Here is a 22,912-nt window from a genome sequence, read left to right as displayed (position 1 = left end):
TTAGAAACACACACAATTGTATTTAAATACCATGTTGTGCCAAGACTGATATTTTCGCAACTCCCCACTGCTGGATTTATAAATCAGCATGACAGGAGTATACTATAATTTAAAAACATCTTATTACTTTAAACAATGTAATTCAAAAGAAAATGCTTAGCAAAACCAAGTTTTTTTCTGAAGTAGCTTGCTCAATTTAGAAATCTTTGCCAAACCAAGTATGTGTCAGTATTTCTTGAAGAAAAAAAGCCCTCATTTAATTTCATTTAAATGAATACAACAGGCACCATAGCACTGAATTAAGAATCATACATCGTCATACCTGCAAGAACAAGTGAAGCATCAGCCTATCAGCTAGTGCTTCAAAGATAATAATTGTTCTAGCATATTTAACTTCCTAAAACTTCTTCCCTTCAGAAATACCTTCAGAAATACCCTTGTGGTAAAATCCACAAGGAGTAAATAAATTTGATTGTTCAGCACAAATAATAGCACTTCAACTCAAATAATACCACTTTGTAGCTCCAGCTGCAGGTTATCTATTTGCATCAGATCAAGGATGCTCCATTTCTTTTTCAAATAATTTTATTTTTAATACTTGTCTGCAAGTATGAAAAACTTTATTCAAAACCAGTACTGTTCAAAGCTATTTACCTAAATGCTGATAAATGGAGCATTAATGGAAAAACTTATACTTGCAACAGTAAGGAGATGCATTGATAAAGTACTAGACACACGTGAAAAGATCTCATAAGAAATAATAGTTCTATCAATGTTCATATATATGTAGGGATATTTGGAAATTATTATTACTAAAGTACTTACATACTAGGTATTTAAGACATATGTCAGTTATTAGAAAGAATGTATACATTCCTGGTAATACCTGTTTCAGGGCGTTCTGCTCCCAATCCAGCTAACAGATCGACAGTTCTGTTAAGGTCTTCTGAATTGGGTCCCTTCTCTGACACAAGTCCACACAGGTAACCCAGGGATTTTAGCTGTAAGAAAAACCAGATGCTTGTTTTAAATAGGCTACAAAATCAATATAAACCTCCTTTTATTCTGTTGCATCATTCCTACAATGCATTTCCACTGTTGTCATATTGTACTGCTTATAAGATCTGTATTAAAGTTGCATGGGAAAAAAGTAGAGAACCTTTCAAAAGTAACTGTTTCTCAGAGTAGAAATCAATTTTATTATGAATAAAATTGCATATAAATGACTGACTCAAGTAACATTGGAACGCAGGTACATACACAGATGTCCCTACATGCATAACACTTAATCGGAATAAATCCTTCTGGTTTTGCATATAAACATGGACAAAGCTCGAGATGTTTGACAATTATAACCAAAGATAATTTCTAATAACTGTGTCTACATTTTTGAAAACTATATACTCAAGAAATGCAGGCAGCCTCCAGTACACTAATTCAAATTCACCCAAAGTGTTGTATTCAGGTGAAAACCTTCTTGAAAAGAGATTACCATAAGTAATGCTACAGGCTTGGGGAAGAATGGCTGGAAAGCTGCTCAGAAACAGACCTGGGCCAGCTGAACATGAGCCAGCAGTGTGCCCAGGTGGCCAGGAAGGCCAACAGCATCCTGGCTTGTATCAGAAATAGCGTGGCCAGCAGGACTGCCCCCCGTACTCAGCACTGATGAAGCTGCACATTGAGTACTGTGTTCAGTTTTGGGCCCTCACAACAAGAAAGACATTGAGGTGCTGGAGCTTGTCCAAGGAAGGGCAACCAAGCTGGTGAAGGGCCTAGAGAACAAGTTTCGTGGGAAGTGGCTGAGGGAACTGGAGTTGTTTAGTCTGAAGAAAAGGAAGCTCAGGGGAGACCTTACCGCTCCCTACAACTACCTGAAAGGTGGTTGTAGCACAGGGGTGCTGGTCTCTTCTCCCAAGTAACAAGTGATAGGACAAGAGGCAATGGCCCCAAGTTGTGCCAGGTTTAGACTGGATATTGAGCCGGCAGTGTGCGCTCGCAGCCCAGAAAGCCAACAGTATCCTGGGCTGCATCAAAAGGAGCGTGACCAGCAGGTCGAAGGAGGTGATCCTGCCCCTCTACTCTGCTCTCGTGAGACCTCACTTGGAGTACTGCGTGCAGTTCTGGTGTCCTCAACATAAAAAGGACATGGAACTGTTGGAACAAGTCCAGAGGAGGACCACGAGGATGATCAGGGGACTGGAGCACCTCCCGTATAGAGACAGGCTGAGAAAGTTGGGGCTGTTCAGCCTGGAGAAGAGAAGGCTGCATGGAGACCTCATAGCAGCCTTCCAGTATCTGAAGGGGGCCTACAAGGATGCTGGGGAGGGACTATTCATCAGGGACTGTAGTGACAGGACAAGGGGTAACGGGTTCAAACTTAAACAGGGAAAGTTTAGATTGGATATAAGGAAGAAATTCTTTACTGTGAGGGTGGTGAGGCACTGGAATGGGTTGCCCAGGGAGGTTGTGAATGCTCCATCCTTGGCGGTGTTCAAGGCCAGGTTGGATGAGGCCTTGGGTGACATGGTTTAGTGTGGGGTGTCCCTGCCCATGGCAGGGGGGTTGGAACTAGATGATCTTAAGGTCCTTTCCAACCCTACTATGATTAGGAAAAATTTGTTCAGCAAAAGGGTTGTCAAGCATTGGAACAGGCTGCCCAGGGAAGTGGTGGAGTCACCATCCTTAAAGGCATTTAAAAGACATACACATGTGTCACTTAGGGACATGGTTTAGTGATGGACTTGGCAGTGCTGGGTGAACAGTTGGACTCAAAGATCTTAAAGGACTTTTTCAACCTAAACAATTCTATCATTCTAACACTGCTAAAACAACACCACACACTACCGTAAAACCGCTTCTAAACAGCAGTGGGTATGCTTGATACCCAGAGTCAGCAGAGGATACTACCTTAAAGAAGTTCAGTTGTGTTTGTCTTTCGGTTAATTCACTTAGAATAAGTCAACCACCAATGTAAGCCCACAAAAGAAAAAAGGTCTCAGCTTGTCACATTACACCACATAAAATGGGGCTGGCCATTAACTTTGTTGTTGTTAAATTCACAGTATCACAGTATGTTAGAGATTGGAAGGGACCTCAAAAGGTCATCTAGTCCAATCCCCCTGCCAGAGCAGGAACACCTAGATAAGGTTACACAGGAATGTGTCCAGGCGGGTTTTGAATGTCTCCAGAGAAGGAGACTCCACAACCCCCCTGGGCAGCCTGTTCCAGTGTTCCGTCACCCTCACTGAGAAGAAGTTTCTTCTCAAGTTTAAGTGGAACCTCTTGTGTTCCAGTTTGTACCCATTACCTCTTGTCCTATCATTGTTTGCCACTGAGAAGAGCCTGGCTCCATCCTCATGACACTCTCCCTTTATATATTTATATACACTAATAAGGTCACCCCTCAGTCTCCTCTTCTCCAAACTATAGAGACCCAGCTCCCTCAGCCTTTCCTCATAAGGGAGATGCTCCACTCCCTTAATCATCTTAGTTGCCCTGCGCTGGACTCTCTCCAGCAGGTCCCTGTCCTTCTTGAACTGAGGGGCCCAGAACTGGACACAATATTCCAGGTGCGGTCTCACCAGGGCAGAGTAGAGGGGAAGGAGGACCTCTCTTGACCTACTGACCACCCCCCTTCTAATACACCCCAGGATGCCATTGGCCTTCTTGGCCACAAGGGCACAGTGTTGGCTCATGGTCATCCTGCCGTCCACTAGGACCTCCAGGTCCCTCTCCCCTACACTACTCTCTAACAGGTCGTTCCCCAACCTATACTGGAACCTGGGGTTGTTCCTGCCCAGATGCAGGACTCTACACTTTCCCTTGTTATACTTCATCAAGTTACTCCCTGCCCAACTCTCCAGCCTGTCCAGGTCCCGCTGGATGGCAGCACAGCCTTCTGGCATGTCAGCCACTCCTCCCAGCTTAGTGTCATCAGCAAACTTGCTGATAGTACACTCAATTCCCTCATCTAAATCATTGATGAATATATTAAATAATACTGGTCCCAGTATTATTGTGCATATAATATATATATATAGTGCACTCCACTAGATACAGGCCTCCAACTAGACTCCGCCCCATAGACTACAACTCTCTGGCTTCTCTCCTTCAGCCAGTTCGCAGTCCACCTCACTACCTGATCATCCAGACCACACTTCCTCAGTTTAGCTATGAGGATGCTGTGGGAGACTGTGTCAAATGCTTTGCTGAAGTCAAGGTAGACCACATCCACCGCTCTGCCATCATCCATCCACAATGTTATTTCCTCATAAAAGGCTATGAGGTTGGTCAAGCATGACTTCCCCTTGGTAAAGCCATGTTGACTGCCCCTCATAACCCTCTTATCCTTGACATGCCTTAAGATGGCATCAAGGATAAGGTGTTCCATCACTTTCCCAGGGATGGAGGTGAGGCTGACCAGTCTATAGTTACCCGGGTCCTCCTTCTTGCCCTTTTTGAAGACTGGAGTGACATTTGCTTTCCTCCAGTCCTCAGGCACCTCTCCTGTTTCCCAAGACTTGGTAAAGATGATGGAGAGTGGTCTAGCAATGACTTCCGCCAGTTCCCTCAGCACCCGCGGGTGCATCCCATCTGGACCCATGGATTTATGGATGTCCAGATTGATCAACTGGTCTCTAACCCATTCCTCATCGACTAAGGCAAACTGCTCCAGTGACCTGACTTCATCTGAGCTCTCAGGAGTACAGGGCTCTTCAGGACTGCCTCTGGCAGAGTAGACAGAGACAAAGAAGGCATTTAATAACTCTGCCATCTCTGTATCTTCTGTCACCAGGGCACCCACCCCATTCACCAGTGGGCCTACCTTGCCTCTGGTGTCAGTTTTATCAGCTATGTATTTGAAAAAGCTCTTTCTGCTGTCCTTGACCCCTCTTGCCAGATTTAATTCTAAGGAGGCCTTAGCCATCCTAGCTGCCTTCCTACATCCTCTAGCAGCAGCCTTATATTCCTCCCAAGTGGCCAGCCCCTCCTTCCATGACCTATAAACTCTCCTCTTCCACTTGAGCATACCCAGCAGTTCCTTATTTAGCCAAAATTCTTCTTAATTTTGTCACTAGTTGCTAAGTTTGTTTTTTTTTTTGCTACATTTCAGTTCCACCTTACTGCTACTCATTATTGTACAACTTTTTCCTTTACCATTTGTGTAAGAACTATGAATGGGAGGAACATTTCCAACTTAGGTACACACCTTCCATAGAAACACATAAGAAGCATGGGAAAAACAAGATACAGAACCCCATATTAAATTCTGTAATAGAAAGTGAAAAATCCATTCCACAGAAACAAGTGGTCCACTTCAAAATTGTAATACCACAAATACAACACATCATTTGCTTACCTTCTCAGTGGCATAGCTCCATAAGCCAACCGTGTGGGAAACATTTGCATCTATTTGAGCCCTATCACAGCAGCCTTCTATTCTTTGTAAGACTTCCAAACAACTCAAAAATACCCAACAATCCAAAGCTCCAGGAGGAACAGAGACCTGAAGATGAACAGATACAATTAGCTGGGAAATTAGTCAGATGAGACAAAACATTCAAGCAAAACATTTTTATTGATACAACGTAGCAGAGTCTCTTAGAAGAGCTTATTCTAAGAAAACACAAAAAACCCCATCAGGCCAACTCTCATTACCTCCTGAATACTTTATATGTATTAGCTCATGAAACAAGAACAGCTAAGCAACTAAACAGTGATTATATTAACTAGATTTGATACATTCACCAGGATGGAAGAGAAGGAAAAGAGGACTAATAGATACTAGTCCTTGGGAAAATTTCCCAAATTTGGAAACAAAGCCTAAGGAAAGCAGAGTTAGGAAAAACTTCAGTGAATATACTACTACTTTCCTACGGAGACATCAGACCTGAGACTGAAGTTTAAAGTACACTAAGAAGGTTAAAAAAATGAGGAAAAAAAAATTAGTCTAAGTTTCCTTCTCAAGAGTAAGTTTGTTAATGAAAGGATAAGACATCTGTCATGGACAACTGATTAAAGAATGGAGATAAAAACAAAAAACTAGACAAAAAAATTACCAAGAAGGGATTATTAGTCAGGACATGATAAAGAAAGACAGTAGAGTTTGATATAGAAAACATCAGGAATCAAGATAAAGGTGAGCATAACTAAAGATCTGGAATATAATCACAATAATGGTGCCTTAAAATCCCGTTCATAAGCAAAAATATTCCTTTTAGAAAGACTATGAAAGTCTTGAAACCCATAAGGAACTAGGTAGTTGACTAATGTGATAGGAAAGTTCAATATGCAAGCCCAATGCATTTGAAGCAAAAAATAAAAATCTGGATTCTGAAATAATTTTCAGGAAAAGTCATGAGAACAGCATAGTTTAGATTTCCGCTAAATGGTGTCAAGCCACATTAAGAGATTTGCATGTATTAAGAAAAAGGATCACAGCAAGGATAACTACATGCTACGCAAAAGTAAGTGTCACTGTCTCACAGCTTGAACACCTGCATTTAATTTGGATCACCACATAAAGACAGGAACAGCAGAAATAAGAGACAGTGCAGGGAAAAGCCCCAAGCACTGAGGGCACAGAACAGACTTGGGGCAGAGCAAAAAGGGGAACTGCAGAAAGTACCTTCAGAGATTTAGAAGGCTGCATCTATTTAGTCTGGAAACTAAAAACACCCACACCCACAACTACAAAACACACACACAGACCATAATATATATATGAGAATTACATGTTAGTTTTAGAATACATGAAGGTGTCAACAATGCATCTGAAGTAGATTCTCCATTTTTAAATATGGATAAACAGATGGAACTTACTACCACAGTGTCAGACAGGCAAACGTTAGGAGCTGCTGTTATAACAGCAGAGATAAAACAACAGAGAACCCATGGGATTAAGGACATGGATGAGTTACAAAGTGAAATCCAGAAATATTCTTATGCACACTGTGCTGTTCTTAAAGATGTATTTCAATTGATAGACATCTGTGGTCATACATGCAAGATGATCAGTGTGCAACATCCCTGATAAAAGCCTCCTCAGAGGACTAAAAAAAAATAGCAGAAAATAAAGTATGGAAGGAAGAGGGGCAAAGCATGGAGGCATGCAACATGATGAAAAGCTTTGAGGGCTGTCATTTGTTTCTATCTCTTTCTTCTGTCACTGGATGAGATAGGCAGAGACACATGCATAACACCAGAAAGCATTATTAGGCACAAAAAAGAATCACAAAGAACCAAAAAAGGCGATCAGCATCCAACTCATATGGTAGTAAGAAGACCTACTGTAGGTACTGTTTATAATTCAGACCTGCTTTTTGTTGCAGACTTCTAGCCTGCATATCAACATACTAACCTCTCTGCCTTATATTCTTCAGAACAACACTGCTTCAGATTTAAATGACTGGAACTATAGTTCAAGAGACTGGTAATAATCCAGGAAGAAGCAGACAAATGACGTACCAGCTTAAGAAATCAGCTTTCCAGGTGGAGACTAGAATACTTTAACTAAACAAAGGTTTGTTTCCAAATTTCTTTCCAAAGACATCCCCATGATGAAGCATTCAGTGGTAGCACTGTTACAATCTTTTATTAAGGCCTCGTTTTGATTACTCACAGCCAGTGTTTACTGTATTCTGGTCACCAATATCTAAACTTTAAAAATCTTGGTTTTAATATCATTTAATAAAATCATTCATATAATGGAATACATTACACTGACTCACTTCTAATAGTTTGAGTTCTTGCACACAGTTGTGAAGAAGCTCCAACGCTCGCTGGGAAACCTCCCATGGCCTCTGCAGGAAGATTAATAACGTGCACTGGCGAGAAAATAGGTAACTACGCAAGTCCAGTAGAGTGGCTTCTTGATTCTGAATGAGCTCTCTCTTCTCCATGTCTATTGGTTTTCGCAGTATTAAACCATTCCAGCTCCTCACTGGCTGGCAAAAAAATGTCAGCCAGTTTGCACCATCTAAGTAAATAAAGTTAATATCCAAGAATCAACCACTGCTTTCGACTAAAGTCTCTTCTTCCTCCCCTCCAGAGGTTGTAAGCTGGCTTATTCTTTCTAAAGTTTATCATATGGATAAATGACTTAATGTCTTAACTTCAAAAACAGAACAACAAAAAAAAAACAACCCACAAACAAAAAACCAGCAAAACTTTCACAGTTAAACAGATAACTGAACTTCAGCACTCTGAAACCCCATAGCATTTTGTGTTGTGTATTTGTTATTAGCTTAGTGGCAATCAGTTTGTGATTTAGCAATTAAGCCTACTTGAAGTTTAAAACAAATAAGCTTTATCTACTTAAGTATTTCTTACTCAGCCATCATGGACAGATGAACCCCCACTTTCAGGTATAGCATCAGGTTCAGGCAGGACAAATATATGTCACTGCAGTTACTCCTGCACTATATTTTTACCAGATTCATAAGACATAACTGATTAAAGCTGTTACATAACATCACGTGCTTTAGCTCATTAAAACAATTTAAAGTTATTTGATATTTCTTGCACAGTATTTTTTCTTGGAAAAAAGTTAAATCTTCTGTAGTGCAGATTAAACGCATATTTCTATTTAGTTTTGCAGTGAATACCAAATGTCTCATGTAATTTCAAGCAAAACTGAGCACATTGCTTCCGGAAGTTCTTTATTGAGTGACTTAGCAGTGAGCTGGGAAAACAGCAACTGTATCTCAGTCAGATCAATACTTAGGTAATTACAGAGTTTCAAGGCTCTGTTTGTAACTGTCACCTAGTAAGAGCAAAACACAGCTTTTCATTTAAAATTGCTTCTAACCCTCGGATGGAAAACAAAACTTAATGAGAGAATAACTGATGTACACTTCAGTTTGCATACACCATAAAACAAGACCACAAACTGCTTTGTGCATCTTCACTACAACGTGCCATCTTTTTCTCCCATGTACACATAAGGTACCCAAAGCACTGTGTTGTTTAGCAGAAGCACAGTGAAGCAATTAATACACTTAACATTTATTAACACTTATTTAACATTTATTAACGCTTGAGGACACTTACCACCAGCCCCAAAGTTGACAACGTATTGAGAAAACAAGGCATCCAGTTCATCATACTGTACTAGTGCATCTTCAAATTGCTGCAGCATCTCAAAGACAAAGGCCAGTTCTTCCTTTTGACACACAAGCAATACAAGGATCACGTTAGTGATATTAGTCATGTCTGGTATTACAGCCTGCCCTCATCCATATACAGAGCTCTAGAGATTACTTTTTCCAAACATTCTTCCCCTTCCAATATTCACACATGTAGGGAAACCTGCCATTGTAGCAATGTACCATTTCTTCTTAACATAGGCAGGTCCACAAAAGAAGATTAAGTCATACAGCTTTGCCAAGTAAATTCTGGTGTGGATCCAGATCCTGACCCACTACAAGATATTGTTTATACATCAATTAAAAAGTTGATGTTTAAAAAAAAAAAAAACAAACCAGCAAAACAGCCAAAACCCAAAAACTGAAGACTTATCTCCCATAATAGTAATATTTTTTTCCCCCTCTGTTTACACTGTGAAGGCATCAATTGCAATACCAGTACAGGTATTGCAGGCACAGTACTGGGACAATTATCCAAAATTCAAGAGCAACTACTAAAACTCTTTCTAGATGGAATTTTTTTTTGCTTCAGTGGAGCTCCATAAAACTTTGATTCTGCTTTTGTAACAGCACTGTATGACAACGTAACACAAACCTGCTGCGAACACGATCTAAGAATGCTGCTTTTGCACAAGTCTTCATATTCCCTGCCCCAACACTCAGAGAATGAGCAGGACATTCAAAGTACCAGAAAGCCAATTACAACAACAACAACAAAGCCTTTATCATAATTAGGACTCAAGTACTCTTCTCAATAAAGAGAGAATCTTACCTGGACCATGAAATACTCGCAGAAGCTCCACCCTGGCTCAGTTCTTTTCTCTCTCAAAGTTCTCATGTCATCTTCAAATTTGCCTAAGTTTTTGGTAAAAGACATGAGAAGCAACGTCCTGAGTTTGGTCAGGAAGGCATTCCAAGATTCCTGAGAACGGGAAGAGTCTTTCAAAGGGTCAGAAAGTACCACACATCTGAAAAGGAGAGTGATAAAAATATTTTTGAGGAGGTAAAACCAAGGTTCATATATAAATGCACAGCTGAATATTGTGCATATTTGACAGACTGAGACTGAACAAAATTTAGGTTTTCATTCAACACTAATCTGAGGAAAATACCAAAGTTGAAGGTTATGTTTGTTTATCTGGGGGCAGGTATGTTGGGATTTTGATTTTGTTAAGTGTTTTCCACAAAATAAGTATATCAAGCTTTACTTTTTTTGTTTGTTTTTTAAGCAAATTACAGATACATTATTCTGATTACTTAAACATAAGTAATGCTGTAGCTATCCAAGAAAAAAGTCTGCTTAGCAATACAAATCAGCAGAACAGTAATTATAGTTACTCCTGGCAAGGATTATGCAAGATACAAATCAAGATCCATTAGATCACATATAGTCAACTTTTCTAAAATCACCTGAAATAATCCTCCGTAATATATTCTTACAGTATGTCAATTTGGTTTTACACATCCTATATGCTATATTCTGCTTTTCTCAGAAAAGAAACAAACAGGTCACATTAATTCACAAATAAATCATCCTTTTTTGGACCAATTTCTTTCCTCATTTTTTCTATCACAATTTAGTAACATTCAAAAAGCAACCAGTACCTCTAAAGGCAGGAAAATCTCTCATCCAAATAAAACACCATTTGTGTTAGAAAAGTCATCTTATCCTGTGGCAAAATGATTAAACCAAGCCAATCAATCAGTTAGAAACCGAAACCTAATTGAATCAGTTGTTCTAAGCATTTGCCCAAGTAATCCTGTAATATACCAAACACTGTCTAGGTACAAAGAAAGTGCTGCCAATGCACAGGATCTTTTAACATGCTGACCTGCCAGTCACTGTCAGCTCACACCAAGGTACAATGAGTGCTTCCATCTACTCTTTTCAATTTCAAACGTTTATCCTGTTTAAAGTTAACTCTTAAGGCTAAAAGAAAAAAAATGTAGTATATAATAGACTCAGTGAACTGTTTCAAAATAAGGAAGAGAACATATATTAAAGTTGGTTTCAAATTAGCATTTGTGTATTATATTGACCTTAATGAAAGCAGAAACAGTTTCATATATTCATTATTATTTTTCCTTAGAATAAAAGCATCTGAAGAAACTGGCTTTCAGTCAATTACCTTGTAATGGAAAAGTGATTAAGTGAAAGGCAGAAACTACAGTGGTAAAAAAAAAAAAAAAAAAGCAACCTTACTGGCTTCATATTCCCCGCTTACCTCACTCCTGTTACCTGTTATTCTGCTAATGTTTTTGCAAGCACCTAAGCAAACAAAGTCCCCTCAAGTTCTAAAACCTGATTATTACCACACTGTTCCCCTTAAACCTCTCTTAGCCATGGGGAGATACTTGAAAGTTTTCTGAAACACTTTCAAAGCCACTGCAAATCCAGAAAGAACTGAAAATAAAACTTCTCCCTTTACTGTTTGTGTCAGTCTTCTTCAAAGTACAGGTCTTACAGTACCAGCAGTTTGAATGCTGGACATCAAAGAAAGTCCTTAAACGAGTAAGGAACCTGTTACATAGAAAGTTTTTAAATTATCACACCAGTCAAAAGGTTAAAATATTTGCAAGTATAAGAATGCTTACCTGTCACTTTGTTTGTTACAGAAGTCATTTCTTATTTTATCTACTATAGAGGTTCGGGGAAGGATATTTGTTTTGTTCTTTTTCTTGGCATCACTCTCAACTACCACAATTAGCCAGTCCAACGAATTGTGAGCTTTGAGAACATTCTGCCACTTGGTGATGTCATCCTTGACTGTAGTTTTGTACACTTCTGTGTCCTGGGATGAGAAATGGTGAATCATCAAATCAAACAGATATTCTCAACAATTTCAAAAGGCAACTTTTTTTTTTCCAACAGAAGACAAACAAAAAGACACATCAAACAGAATTAATGGTGATTAAGTTCACTTACTGAAAGAAATCAAATGAGAAAGTATAGTAAGGGCTTGGTCTTTGAATTTAATTTATTTCTAGTATTTTGTTTAACAGTAAATACACCTTAGTATTTGGTATCCTATCATTCTTTCAATTAATGAAATTAAGATCTTAAAATGTAATTTATTATTTTATACATTCTTGATCTTTACAACAAAAACATGTTTTTAACTACAAAGCTGAACTGTTTTATTCTGACATAGTAACAGAAGTGTGATATTTATGCCTTCTAACACTGCTCAAATCTTAATCTGTTTAAAAGCTTTTTCATAAAAGTAAGATTTTTAAAACCCCAAAAGCATTGTTTGGCACTTTTCTGGCTTCTGGGTTGGTTTTAAATGGATTAATTCAGACAACTTTTAAGGCTTTTTTGGATACCTTTTGATTGGCCACAGATTAGATGTCACCTTTTTCTGTCAACTGGATAACTAATTCATAACAGAGGCCAAGCAAAAAGCAGTGAACTGTAGATAAACAGGATTAAGACATTCCAAATCTTGCTCAGTTTAGACTGCTGATATGTACTAATAACTGACACATATCAAAGATGCACTAAAGAAAAAATACTTATCTTACAATTTAACCTCATGAATAAATCATAACTAAAATAACCTGGCCATTTCTGTATTAAGAAGCAAGTGTGCTGTGCTTCTGCAGTAACACTGTTAGATCCTGGGTTTTGTCAAGACAAACTACTGAAAAGAGGTTATTCAAAGGCCTATCCTGTTAGTGTCAAACAACATTACAAAGAAATACTGCAAAAAGTACTCAAGCTGACTAAGTTTTGGTTCCAATACTACTGGGTATTCATGCTTATGCAGTGCAGACTTAGCTGTTCTAACAAGCATGAAAATCAGATGAAAAATACCAGAGAACACAAGCAGAAAATCAAAACCATTTCATTTTTCAAACCAAGTACTCAGTTTTTTATGGTGTCTTCCTAATACTTACACAACATTCTGTCCAATAAATATGAAGAAAGGGAAAAGTCAGAAGAGCCTTATTCCCCTCTTTGGGTAGCAGCTCCTCTTTAAACTGAACAAAGTTAGATTCTAGATGAATCATCTTCGGAGCACGGCCATAAGACCTACAAAGTTTAAAAACTGAAATTAACAGATGACATGTACATAACAGAATACAAAAATGAACATGTATTTTGACATGTATTTTGGGAATGAGGAATAAACTGAAACATTAAGCACAAGCTACCCTTACTGAAGTTTAGTTTTAGTTAACTAAAGTTTAGTATCACTTGCAATGAGACAGATGCTCCTTTCTGCAAGAACAAGAGCTAGAAGCTTTTCAGCTTCCACTAAAAGATTTCCTGCATCTCTAGGACCATTACAAGTAGAAAATTCCAAATAAGAAAATCTACCTTTTTTTTTTTTTTCCAATCAGAAAACAGTGTGCCATACCAAACTTCCTGCAGGAAAGCACATCTAGTTTCATGTAAGTTCTACCTATATCATCACTAAGAGGAAAGCTTATCACTCTCGGAACAAGGCTCCTAAAGCACATCAAAGCACACGTCAAGACAAACCCAAAAACCACAAAAGCGAAAAGAAAAACACAGCATTACTATCATTTTTCATTAGGTGAAGTTCCCCATAGCTGAAGTGTGGAAATGATCATTCTGATGTGCACAACATTTACCTTGCTTACCTAAGTTCTCTTTTCCTCTAGTCAGTTGCTGTAAGAGCTTCTCAGAGCACAGCAAATACATACCAAGTCTAAAAACATACAATGAAATAACATCACAGAATAAAATGCAAGTTTACCTCCTCCATTCCATGGGTTCTCTAGGAAGCTGCTGTGAAAGTGTAGGATATAAGGAAGTAAATAAATTCTGATCTCCAGCACCTAAAAGTGAGAAACATGAATCTATCATCCTGTGCAAATTATAGAAAAGAGATGAATAAGATATACTATTAATGTTTGTTGTTTCAATAAAAGGATGTAACTTTGTCTGGTATATGGAAACTGGAGTCTAGCGCTGAACTAGACTTCGTTAAGTCTCATGCTCTCACAATCTAATACAACACTTTGACAAGGCACATACCACATAGACTGTTACAACTTCATATTACAATTTTCCACACAGCTACATAATCCATATACCAAAGACAGTATCATTCAAACAGTTGGTCCAACTCTAACTAAACAAGCAACTCCTTAGCCAGAGTCATTGGTTAAACAACATGTATTAAAAAAAACCTCAAGAACTTAGCCTGACGACTGTTTAGACAGTGGTTCACATCCCTTCTGTAGCTGGGACTGCCATGAGAAAATTAGCGTTAGCATAGTTCAGTGCTTTACTGGATTTGATTCCTCTCTTCCCATCATTATGGGGCTGCTATTAATATGAAGCAGCTCCCTGACTACCATGTTCTTGCTGCCTTCAGAAAAATCAGGTCTGCTAACATGGTGCGGGTCCCCTGGAGCTGGGCCCATACAGAATCACACGTCTGTGGTTAAGCTTTCATCACTTGGGCTTTGAACAACTACATTAAATGCAACACCACTGTAGTAGCTACTTACATACAAAATGGAACAAAATGTAAGGTCTACCATATGGAAAAAATGTATTATCAGTAGCCTATTAACATTAATTCTTAAATTCTGTTATTTTCGTTTGGATACAGGGAGGACAAGGAAAAGACAGGCTTAAAAGTAAGTTATTCCAGCTTCTGATGGTTACCAGCATCTATGAGCAAAGAGATAGTAAACTCTGGAGTAAGGCACTTTGTCAGACATGTTCGAATACAAACAGACCAGTCAACCATACTGGCCAATGCATAATGCCCAAATAGTCTTTCATGATTCTTAAAACAGAAGACTAGGCATTTGACATCTGGCAAACAGACACATCCAAATGAGAAGGGAGTAAGGTCAAAAACATACTTACCACTGCATGTGATCATAGTTCTAAAATCTGTTATGTCATGTGCACTCTATAAATCTGGGAGAATGAGCTAGCCCACACTAGTTTAATGGTATCGCTTATTAAATCTTTCATCCACATGTTGCCCTGACTTACTACAGCTACTGCTCCCTTCCCTGCACTTTTTCCTTACTGCCACATCATTCACTGGCTGTACTCTCTTTCTGTTGAAGACTGCAATTTAATTCTAAGTCCTTTATTTCCTCCTGTGGAGATTCTACTCTTTCCCCTCCTCCCTCCACCCCACCCCTCCCCAGGATCATTTCACATTTAAGATTTTAAGAGGCATATAGGCAATTCTGCTATTTCCTCATAGTTTTCCACCTGTTTTCTATTTACAATCTGCATTGTACAGCCCAACCTGAACAGAAAGATCTTCAGGGAGCTATGCCTGGAGAATTACCTGATGCCCTTTCGTCTCCCTTCCATCACGCAGTCTCATCTCCTGGCACACAGCCTGGCATTACCTCCACAGTAGCTGAGCATGCTTTAGTTTATCTTGGAAACCCTTTTCTAGTCCACTCACCTTTTCCCAATTTTCCGATGTGTTATTTTGATTACTAGCCACTAGCATAATTCTACCACCACATCATTAAAATATCAACCTTAAAAGTCTGATAGTCTGACTGAATGTCAGAACAAGCAAAACCAGCTCTTCTGACGTCTGACCACAATAGCTACTATTCCATGATACAATTTTCTAGAATAGTTAAAAGACAAAATACAAACAAAACTCCACTCTACTATTAGTGCTTTAGCCTTAAGTCTCCAGAAAGCACTTTGTTCTTGACTCTTCACCTTCGTCCTTGTGCTGTGAACTAAGTGTACCATGCCAAATCTTATTAAGACTATAAACAAAGTCTAAAACGAATATTGAAGCAAGTGTTAATCATATTATTAATGCTGTCTTACATCAAGTTATAACTTGATATAACAAGCTGTCTATAAGCTAGGCCATAGAAAACAGTCTATTGATTTGCAACTCATTACTGCCCATAGAGAGTGAAACACGGCTTAGTGATTTAGCAACATGATCACCACAGTAGAATGATAAGTCATAAAGCTTGAAGCCTGACTGAAAGAATGAACCCTGTATTTTACCTTGGGAGCAAAGCAAAGTGCACTTTCTGTACTGTACCTAAAAGTCATAGAATTATAGAATGGTTAGGGTTGGAAAAGACCTTAAGATCATTAAGTTCCAACCCCCCTGCCATGGGCAGGGACGCCTCACCCTAGACCATGTCACTCAAGGCTCTGTCCAACCTGGCCTTGAACACTGCCAGGGATGGAGCATTCACCACTTCTCCGATGTATGCAAAAAGAAAGTTTCAGAATTCAACATTTCAAGTAAAAAGGGCTATTTCAGAATACAGAGGAACTAAAAAATGATAACGTTTAAGCACCCTGCTATTCCAGAAAATAACAGAAAGCGGTAGTTTCAAGTTATATACATTAAAAAAAAAAAGACTTCTGAAGAAAAGGAAGAAATCAGACAGCGTGTTTCCTTTCTTTCCACGTTATGAAGTTCAGAAGGTATGTCCTTTGCCACTTATCGAAACATTTGGCAAACAAAGTCAGACAAACAGGTAGCTGTTCAGAAATTAAACGCAAGGAAAGCAATAGAACCGTAAGAGGGTTTTATGATAAGTCTAAATCAGACACCCCAAGTTAAAAACATTTCTATGACCTTCAAAGACTTGATATCTACCAAACTGACATCCAAAATATTAAGATGGCCAGGTCAAGCAAAAGAGAAACAAAACTTACTCAAATGAGTCTTGATTGTGAACCTGGCTGTAAAATCTCACCATGTAAACTAAGTAAAAACTATCTGCCTCTTTTGTTCAAGGACAGAATGTATTTCTAGAAAGCACCTCATAGCCATAAACCTGGGGAGAAATTCTGAAAACTACATTACCCAAGAACTGAAGCTGGCATCTAATGCCAAAACACTCCTTATTTAAGTTGCAGATTAATGCAGAGGTGACTGTGCATCCTAGAAAGTACAGCTCCAGAAGACCACATGAATGTTCAAACTACTAATTTTAAAAATTTTATGCTATTGGTCCTACATTTCCCCTTTCCCCCTTCTTCCCCATTTGTAAAAAGAGAAAAAAGGAAGACCCAGGGAACTACAGGCCAGTCAATCTCACCTCAGTTCCCAGCAAGATCATGGAGCAGATCCTCCTGGAAATTATGCTAAGGCACATGGAAACTAAGGAGGTGATTGGTGACAGCCAACATGGCTTCGTAAGTGCAAATTGTGCCTGACAAATTTGGTGACCTTCTACAACAGGATAACGGCATTGGTGGATAAGGGAAGACTAACTGATATCATCACAACCAAACTTGTGTAAAGCATTTGACATTGTCCTGCACAACATCTTTGTCTCTAAACTGGGGAGACACGGATTTTACAGATGGACCTATGAAGACAGGCTAAAAGAGCTGGGGTTGTTCAGCCTGGAGAAGAGAAGTCTCTGGGGAGACCTCATAGCAGCCTTCCAGTACCTAAACAGGGCTACAAGATATATGGAGAGGGACTCTTTACAAGGGTATGTAGTGACAGGACAAGAGATAATGGCTTTAAACTGAAAGAAGGTAGATTTAGATCAGATGTAAGGAAGAAATTCTTCACTGTGAGTGTGGTGAGACACTGGAATAGGTTGCCCAGAGAAGTTGTGACTGCCTCATCCCTGCAAGTGTTTTAGGCCAGGTTGGACAGGGCTATGAGCAATCTGGTCTAGTGGAAGGTGTCCCTGTCCATGGCAGGTGGGCTGGAACTAGTAAGACCCCTTCCAACCCAAACAATTCTATGATTCCTTCCTCTTCGTCTTTCTCCCTGACATTTTGGTAGATCAAGTCAATGCAGCCATCCTCCTTTACCCCTGTCTGGGACACTTGTTCTCTTGAAAATTCATTCGGGAATGATATGAGAACCAGAATGACCACCTTACCAGAACTCCCAAGAGAAACATGTACTCTTTGCGGTAGCTGTTTGATACAAAAGAATCATAAAATACTGACTTTTTGTTGTTGCTGTTGTTGTTTGATGCCTGCCTAAAAAAACGCTAGAATCCCCAAGAACTGATTTTTTTTTTTTTTTTCCTAACAGTTTCCAAACTTCCTGAAAACTTACAGGCTTTGTCACTGCAGTATAACCCACTAATTATGCAGGCAGTGAAAAAGAAAACTCCTGAGGCCAGCTGACTAAAGCAGACAAATATTTTCCTTTGATACCAATGACAAACCCAGTCAACTGAGATAAAAGGCTTCAAATACCTTTAAAAAAGCTCAGTGCTAAAACTACATTTTGGTGTGGTTTTGTTTTCTTTGTGGCCCCAAACACCAGTAACTGCTAACCTTTCTAATCACACTTCTGTTTCCACTGGTAAAAATTTCTGCTATGAATCTTTTTCATAATTCCCTAGCCTATTATAAGTGGATCCATTTGAAGTTTTGGAATGCTGGTGGGCGCACTGTATTTGTTTCTTTTAAATGTTTCTCCTTCCCCCCCCCAGTCCAGATTCATGTTCAAAAGAGGTCTAAGTTCAAAACACAAGACAGCTTAATTGCTATATAAAAATCTTAGCTGATTCACTGGTAGCCTGCAGATGAAAATCCTTTTTCTAAAACTTTACATCTTTACTTACTGCTCCACTACTAAATCTGTAAAAAAGGTTTAACACTAATAAGAATATGCTGCTGCTACTCATGACTATGTAACACCAACAGCATAAGAACGCCATTCAGACTAATTTGGAAAGGAATCATCATGGCACTCAGTCCTAATTAACAAAAATTATTTAATACTACATGGGATGCTGCCATCTTGAGAAAAGGGAAAAAAACATACGGGAACACCATCTTTCTGTGAATACACTACTTTTTCCACACTTACAAAATATAGTTGTCTGTTTGCCTAGAGAAAATATCTTCAGAAGTTTTTGGTTAGATAGAATTCAGCTCAGAAAACTATTAACCTAAACTCTGCTAAAACTGTAGGGCTTTGCCAGTAATACGAATACTATAAATACAAGGCTAATGCATCTACATAAAAATGCTGAGGACAATTAAGTTGCAGTAACAACATGAGAAGAGTAGTGACAAAAACTGCATTTGCAATTGGCATCAAATATACAAGCTACACGGTATCTACCACTTTTATTCTATAGGCCAAAGCCTGTACTTACATAGAGAGTGCTGAATTCAGGGTAATACCAAAATAGAAAATAACTACTGCTACAATACAGACTACCTCACAAATCTGAAAGCATAAATGTCTTTACCAAGAAAGCATTCCTTTCAGAATACTGTTAAGTTTATTTCAAGTCATTTGTTTACAAATCATCTCTGGTATGCACAGTGTTCAAAGTAAGTTTTATTCCAAACAAAACTCTCTCTTGGGTTCTCCTTTATTAAGAATAAACTCTAAGAGTTAACAGGAGTATTTCACAACACAAATATTTACCTGACAGAGATTAACCTAAATCTTGCAGCAAAAAGGAAATCCTTATGTTCCGAGACACAGTGTCACTTAACCTTCACTCTTCCTTCATATAATCAAAAACTAGGCACTCCCTTGCAGATCTGTTTTCCCCTCATGTACACCTGGCTAGGTGGAGCAGTTATTCCAGAGATCTCCAACTGTATGAAATGAGAACCACTACATGAAAGATAAACTGTATTTGTTGAACAGCTTCTAATATCATGGCTTTGAATGTGTATTCCAGCAGAAACAATACTGAGCCAACAATTCTTTTCCTGGAAGACCAAGCTTCATCTCCTCTGCCAATCACTGGCAACGTAATGCTTAGAAGAGCTCTCCTTCAAATAAGTGATTTTTGTTGAATGCATTTGTTTGAAATACTAGGGTCTCTAAGTGCTTCACTTCTCTGGACAGAAAAAAAAGGCAACTAAAACTGCTAAAGCAAAACGAATTCCCCATTAAAAGCAAATGTTACAGTTTAAAAATGGTAGCAAGTTGCCCTTACTACATTTACCAAAGAGGCCACCTCTGAGCACTTTTGCCTTATTTTCTGAATTAGTTTGTCTCAGACCAAGCCGTTCTAGTAGATATACTACTGTCATGCTTGTTCACAGCACCAGAAATTATTCCTTCAGTACAGGACCAATGCATACAACCAATACACAAGGTTCATCTCATACCTCATTTTTAAATATGCTGCTACCATACTGTATAGTGATAAGTCCAAAACATTCTGCAACCATGAAGTACACTCACTGTATGAAATATTATTTTCAGTATCAGATAATTGGGCTTGACTGAAATCTGATGAAATTTAATGTTCAGAATTTTCAAAATTTCCTTGCACAAAGATACCAGAGTTGTTTTTTGCATTTATCAAGAAAAAAGCAAGCCTGAGGCAAAACTGCATGTACTTCAACAGACTGAAAGATATGCTCCCTATTCAAATCATACAGAACAGTAAGGACTGACATGCACCACCACCACTCCATACACAGAGACTCTTTAATTCTGAATACAGGATAGAGTCAGCAAATCTAAAAAGCAGCCCACCACAGCCTGAACAGTAGCATAACAACAACAAGGAAGGCAATGATATCCTCCAGATTTTTCCGATATGTATATTTTTCTGACTTTTAATCTGTAGTGAAATGGATTTCAAAAGTCTTGGAGTAGGTGAGTATATAAGATTCAATACGAATATCACTGACTTCAGTTTATGAACTGTAGAAAAAACGAAAAAGTCTTTCTTAGACTTTTAGAAGCACGTTTATAAAATAGTCTGGAGAAAATACCCAAACACATCAAGTTCCGTAATTATATAGCTACAAGGTTAGTTAGATATTTTTTCTAAATATCAACTCAATCTAAGACCTTAATCCTCAATAAATGCTGACTTCAGAGTAAGACAACACACACACCTGTGTAATAGCTTCTATTTCACAGGTCCACAAAGCATTCCCAGCATTTTAGTGATAAAGTGCAAACAGACAGTTTGTTATGTCATCGATAGAGATACTTCTGAATAAGAATGAACAGTCATGGGTTACTTTTTGTTAAAAACCAAACAGAATTCTCTACGCTGATCTCATTCACCTTACTTCTTCAGTAAGAACATTATAGATGTACTTAGAATAGAACAGGTTATTTGAGTTGGAAAGAACCTACAGCGATCATCTAGTCCACCTGCCTGTCCAATTCAGGGCTGGCCGAAAGCTAAAGCATGGTGTTAAGGGCATTCTCCAAATCCCTCTTCAACACTGACAAGCTTGGTGCATCGACCACCTCTCTAGGAATCCTGTACTAGTGTTTGAACAGCCTCTTGGTAAAGAAATGCTTCCTCATGTCCAGTCTAGTTCACATGCTTAAGTGGACTTTGTGTGCAACCAACTCCCTATACGTGTAAGGGCATAGGAGCTCATATTTTACACCAGGACCAGCATGCACACATCCCAGCTGCCTGCTTCTGACACCTAGAAGAAATAATTCATCACTGGAAACACACGACCCAGTTTGTTAAATAAACTGTCTCAGCAATGAAACCAAAGCACAATAGTTAAAGATTAAATTATAATGTCAGTAGGAATCCATCAGTGGGAATTTCTCCTCACCGCAGAGGATATCTTACTCCTCCTGACTTCTCCAACACAGAGCAAAACTACAAAAAGCTCGCTAGCAAGAAGTTTGGGGTTTAAGATTTATTGTCATATTTGAATCCCTTCCCTTACACACCTGTAAGCATGTCATTCGGTTTTGCTATTTACTATAGCCCTGAAACACAGTGACAGAAAAACAAGTTTATCCACTGCCATTAAAGGGGGTGGGGGATACACTATCAGAAGAAGCAAAACCGGACATCAGAGCCCCTTGTAGGCTCCGTGTCCCTCGGCCCCGAGCGCCGGCACCCCTCCAATACGGCCGCTCCCAGCCTCGCCCCGCTGCCGTCTCCCCGTGCCAGCCACCCGCACAGCCCCTGCGGCCCGCCCGCCGCCGGACACCGCCCCGGGCCGCCTTCCACCCGGGCCCAGAGAGGGGCACCGGCCAGGGCCCCCCACACTGCTCCGGAGAGCCATGGCTGCCCCCACCCCCCCGGCTGCGACTGTTAACGCCTCCCTGGTGGCGCGGGGCGCACTCACAGGTAACGATGGGCTTGTTCTCCATGGTGTAGATTACCGGCGGCTTCTCCCTACCCTCCTCCTCGGCGGCCGCCGCCGCGGCGGGGTCCATGAGCAGGCGGGGTCCTCAGCCCCGGCTCCCCCGCCCGCCTGGCGCCATGGAAACGCCGCCGCCGCTCCCCCTGTACTAGGGGGGCTGGGACGGGCCACTCCGCCTCGGGGCCTGCTGGTGCCCCCCCCCCCGCCTCCCCCCACCCCCTTCCCCGCTTTCCCGCAGCGCCGCTCAGGAGGGGAAGGCGGACGAGCTCATCCGCTTCCTGGATCACCGGCTGAGCATTACCGCTTCCGGGGAGCGGCGCCACCCGAGTCCGACGCGGCTGTACGGGAGTTAACCCGGAAAACGGGTGAAATAAAGGGGAAACGCGGGACCAGGGGGTGCCGGGCGTGGCTGCGCGGTGTGGGTGAGATGCAGCTCCCTCTTTTCTCCACAAGGATAGGGAAGGGGCAGTTGCTGTGGCGCCGCCGGCGCCTTCCGCCCCGCTCTGAGCTTGGGGCAGCCCTTCCCGGGCGGGGCTGTGAGGGCCTGCCGGCAATCGCGAAGATAGAGGTGGCCGGAGGGAACCCCAGGGGACTGGGAGGGAGGCTGCCGGTCCTCTGAGGAGACTGCTGGAAAGAGCCCCGCGGTTCTGCCCGGTTCGCTGACACCCGGCGGGAATATATTTAAATCTGTTACAGGAGTTCCGTGAGGTTCTGGTGGCAGCGGCCCATGGCC

At 40.2% G+C, this 22,912-nt stretch overlaps 1 protein-coding gene across 4 annotated transcripts in view; it reads right to left on the bottom strand.

Moving 5' to 3' along the window:
• Positions 1-22,299, bottom strand: part of TRAPPC10 (trafficking protein particle complex subunit 10) — a 52,392-nt gene extending 30,093 nt beyond the window's left edge. For 3 of the 4 annotated variants that reach the window (XR_013956390.1, XM_080612605.1, XM_080612604.1), the window contains exons 1-9: positions 22,162-22,299; positions 13,874-13,955; positions 13,047-13,182; positions 11,742-11,938; positions 9,919-10,114; positions 9,052-9,163; positions 7,731-7,978; positions 5,360-5,506; positions 887-1,001 (exon numbers count right to left, since the gene is read on the bottom strand). Coding sequence is in view for 3 of the 4 variants with exons in the window: in XM_080612605.1 (XP_080468731.1) it covers positions 887-1,001; positions 5,360-5,506; positions 7,731-7,978; positions 9,052-9,163; positions 9,919-10,114; positions 11,742-11,938; positions 13,047-13,182; positions 13,874-13,955; positions 22,162-22,252 (1,324 nt within the window). In the remaining variant the exon portion in view is untranslated. Of the gene's footprint in view, positions 1-886; positions 1,002-5,359; positions 5,507-7,730; positions 7,979-9,051; positions 9,164-9,918; positions 10,115-10,751; positions 10,817-11,741; positions 11,939-13,046; positions 13,183-13,873; positions 13,956-22,161 lie in introns of those variants that run through there. The other variant, XM_080612606.1, reaches the window with a different exon arrangement.
• Between the last annotated feature and the right edge of the window lie 613 nt (positions 22,300-22,912).

The sequence above is a fragment of the Psittacula echo genome (assembly GCF_963264785.1).
Source record: "Psittacula echo genome assembly, chromosome: 3".
NCBI lineage: Eukaryota > Metazoa > Chordata > Aves > Psittaciformes > Psittacidae > Psittacula > Psittacula echo.
Note: the sequence above shows the minus strand (reverse complement) of the source record. Positions and strands in the feature narration are given on the sequence as shown.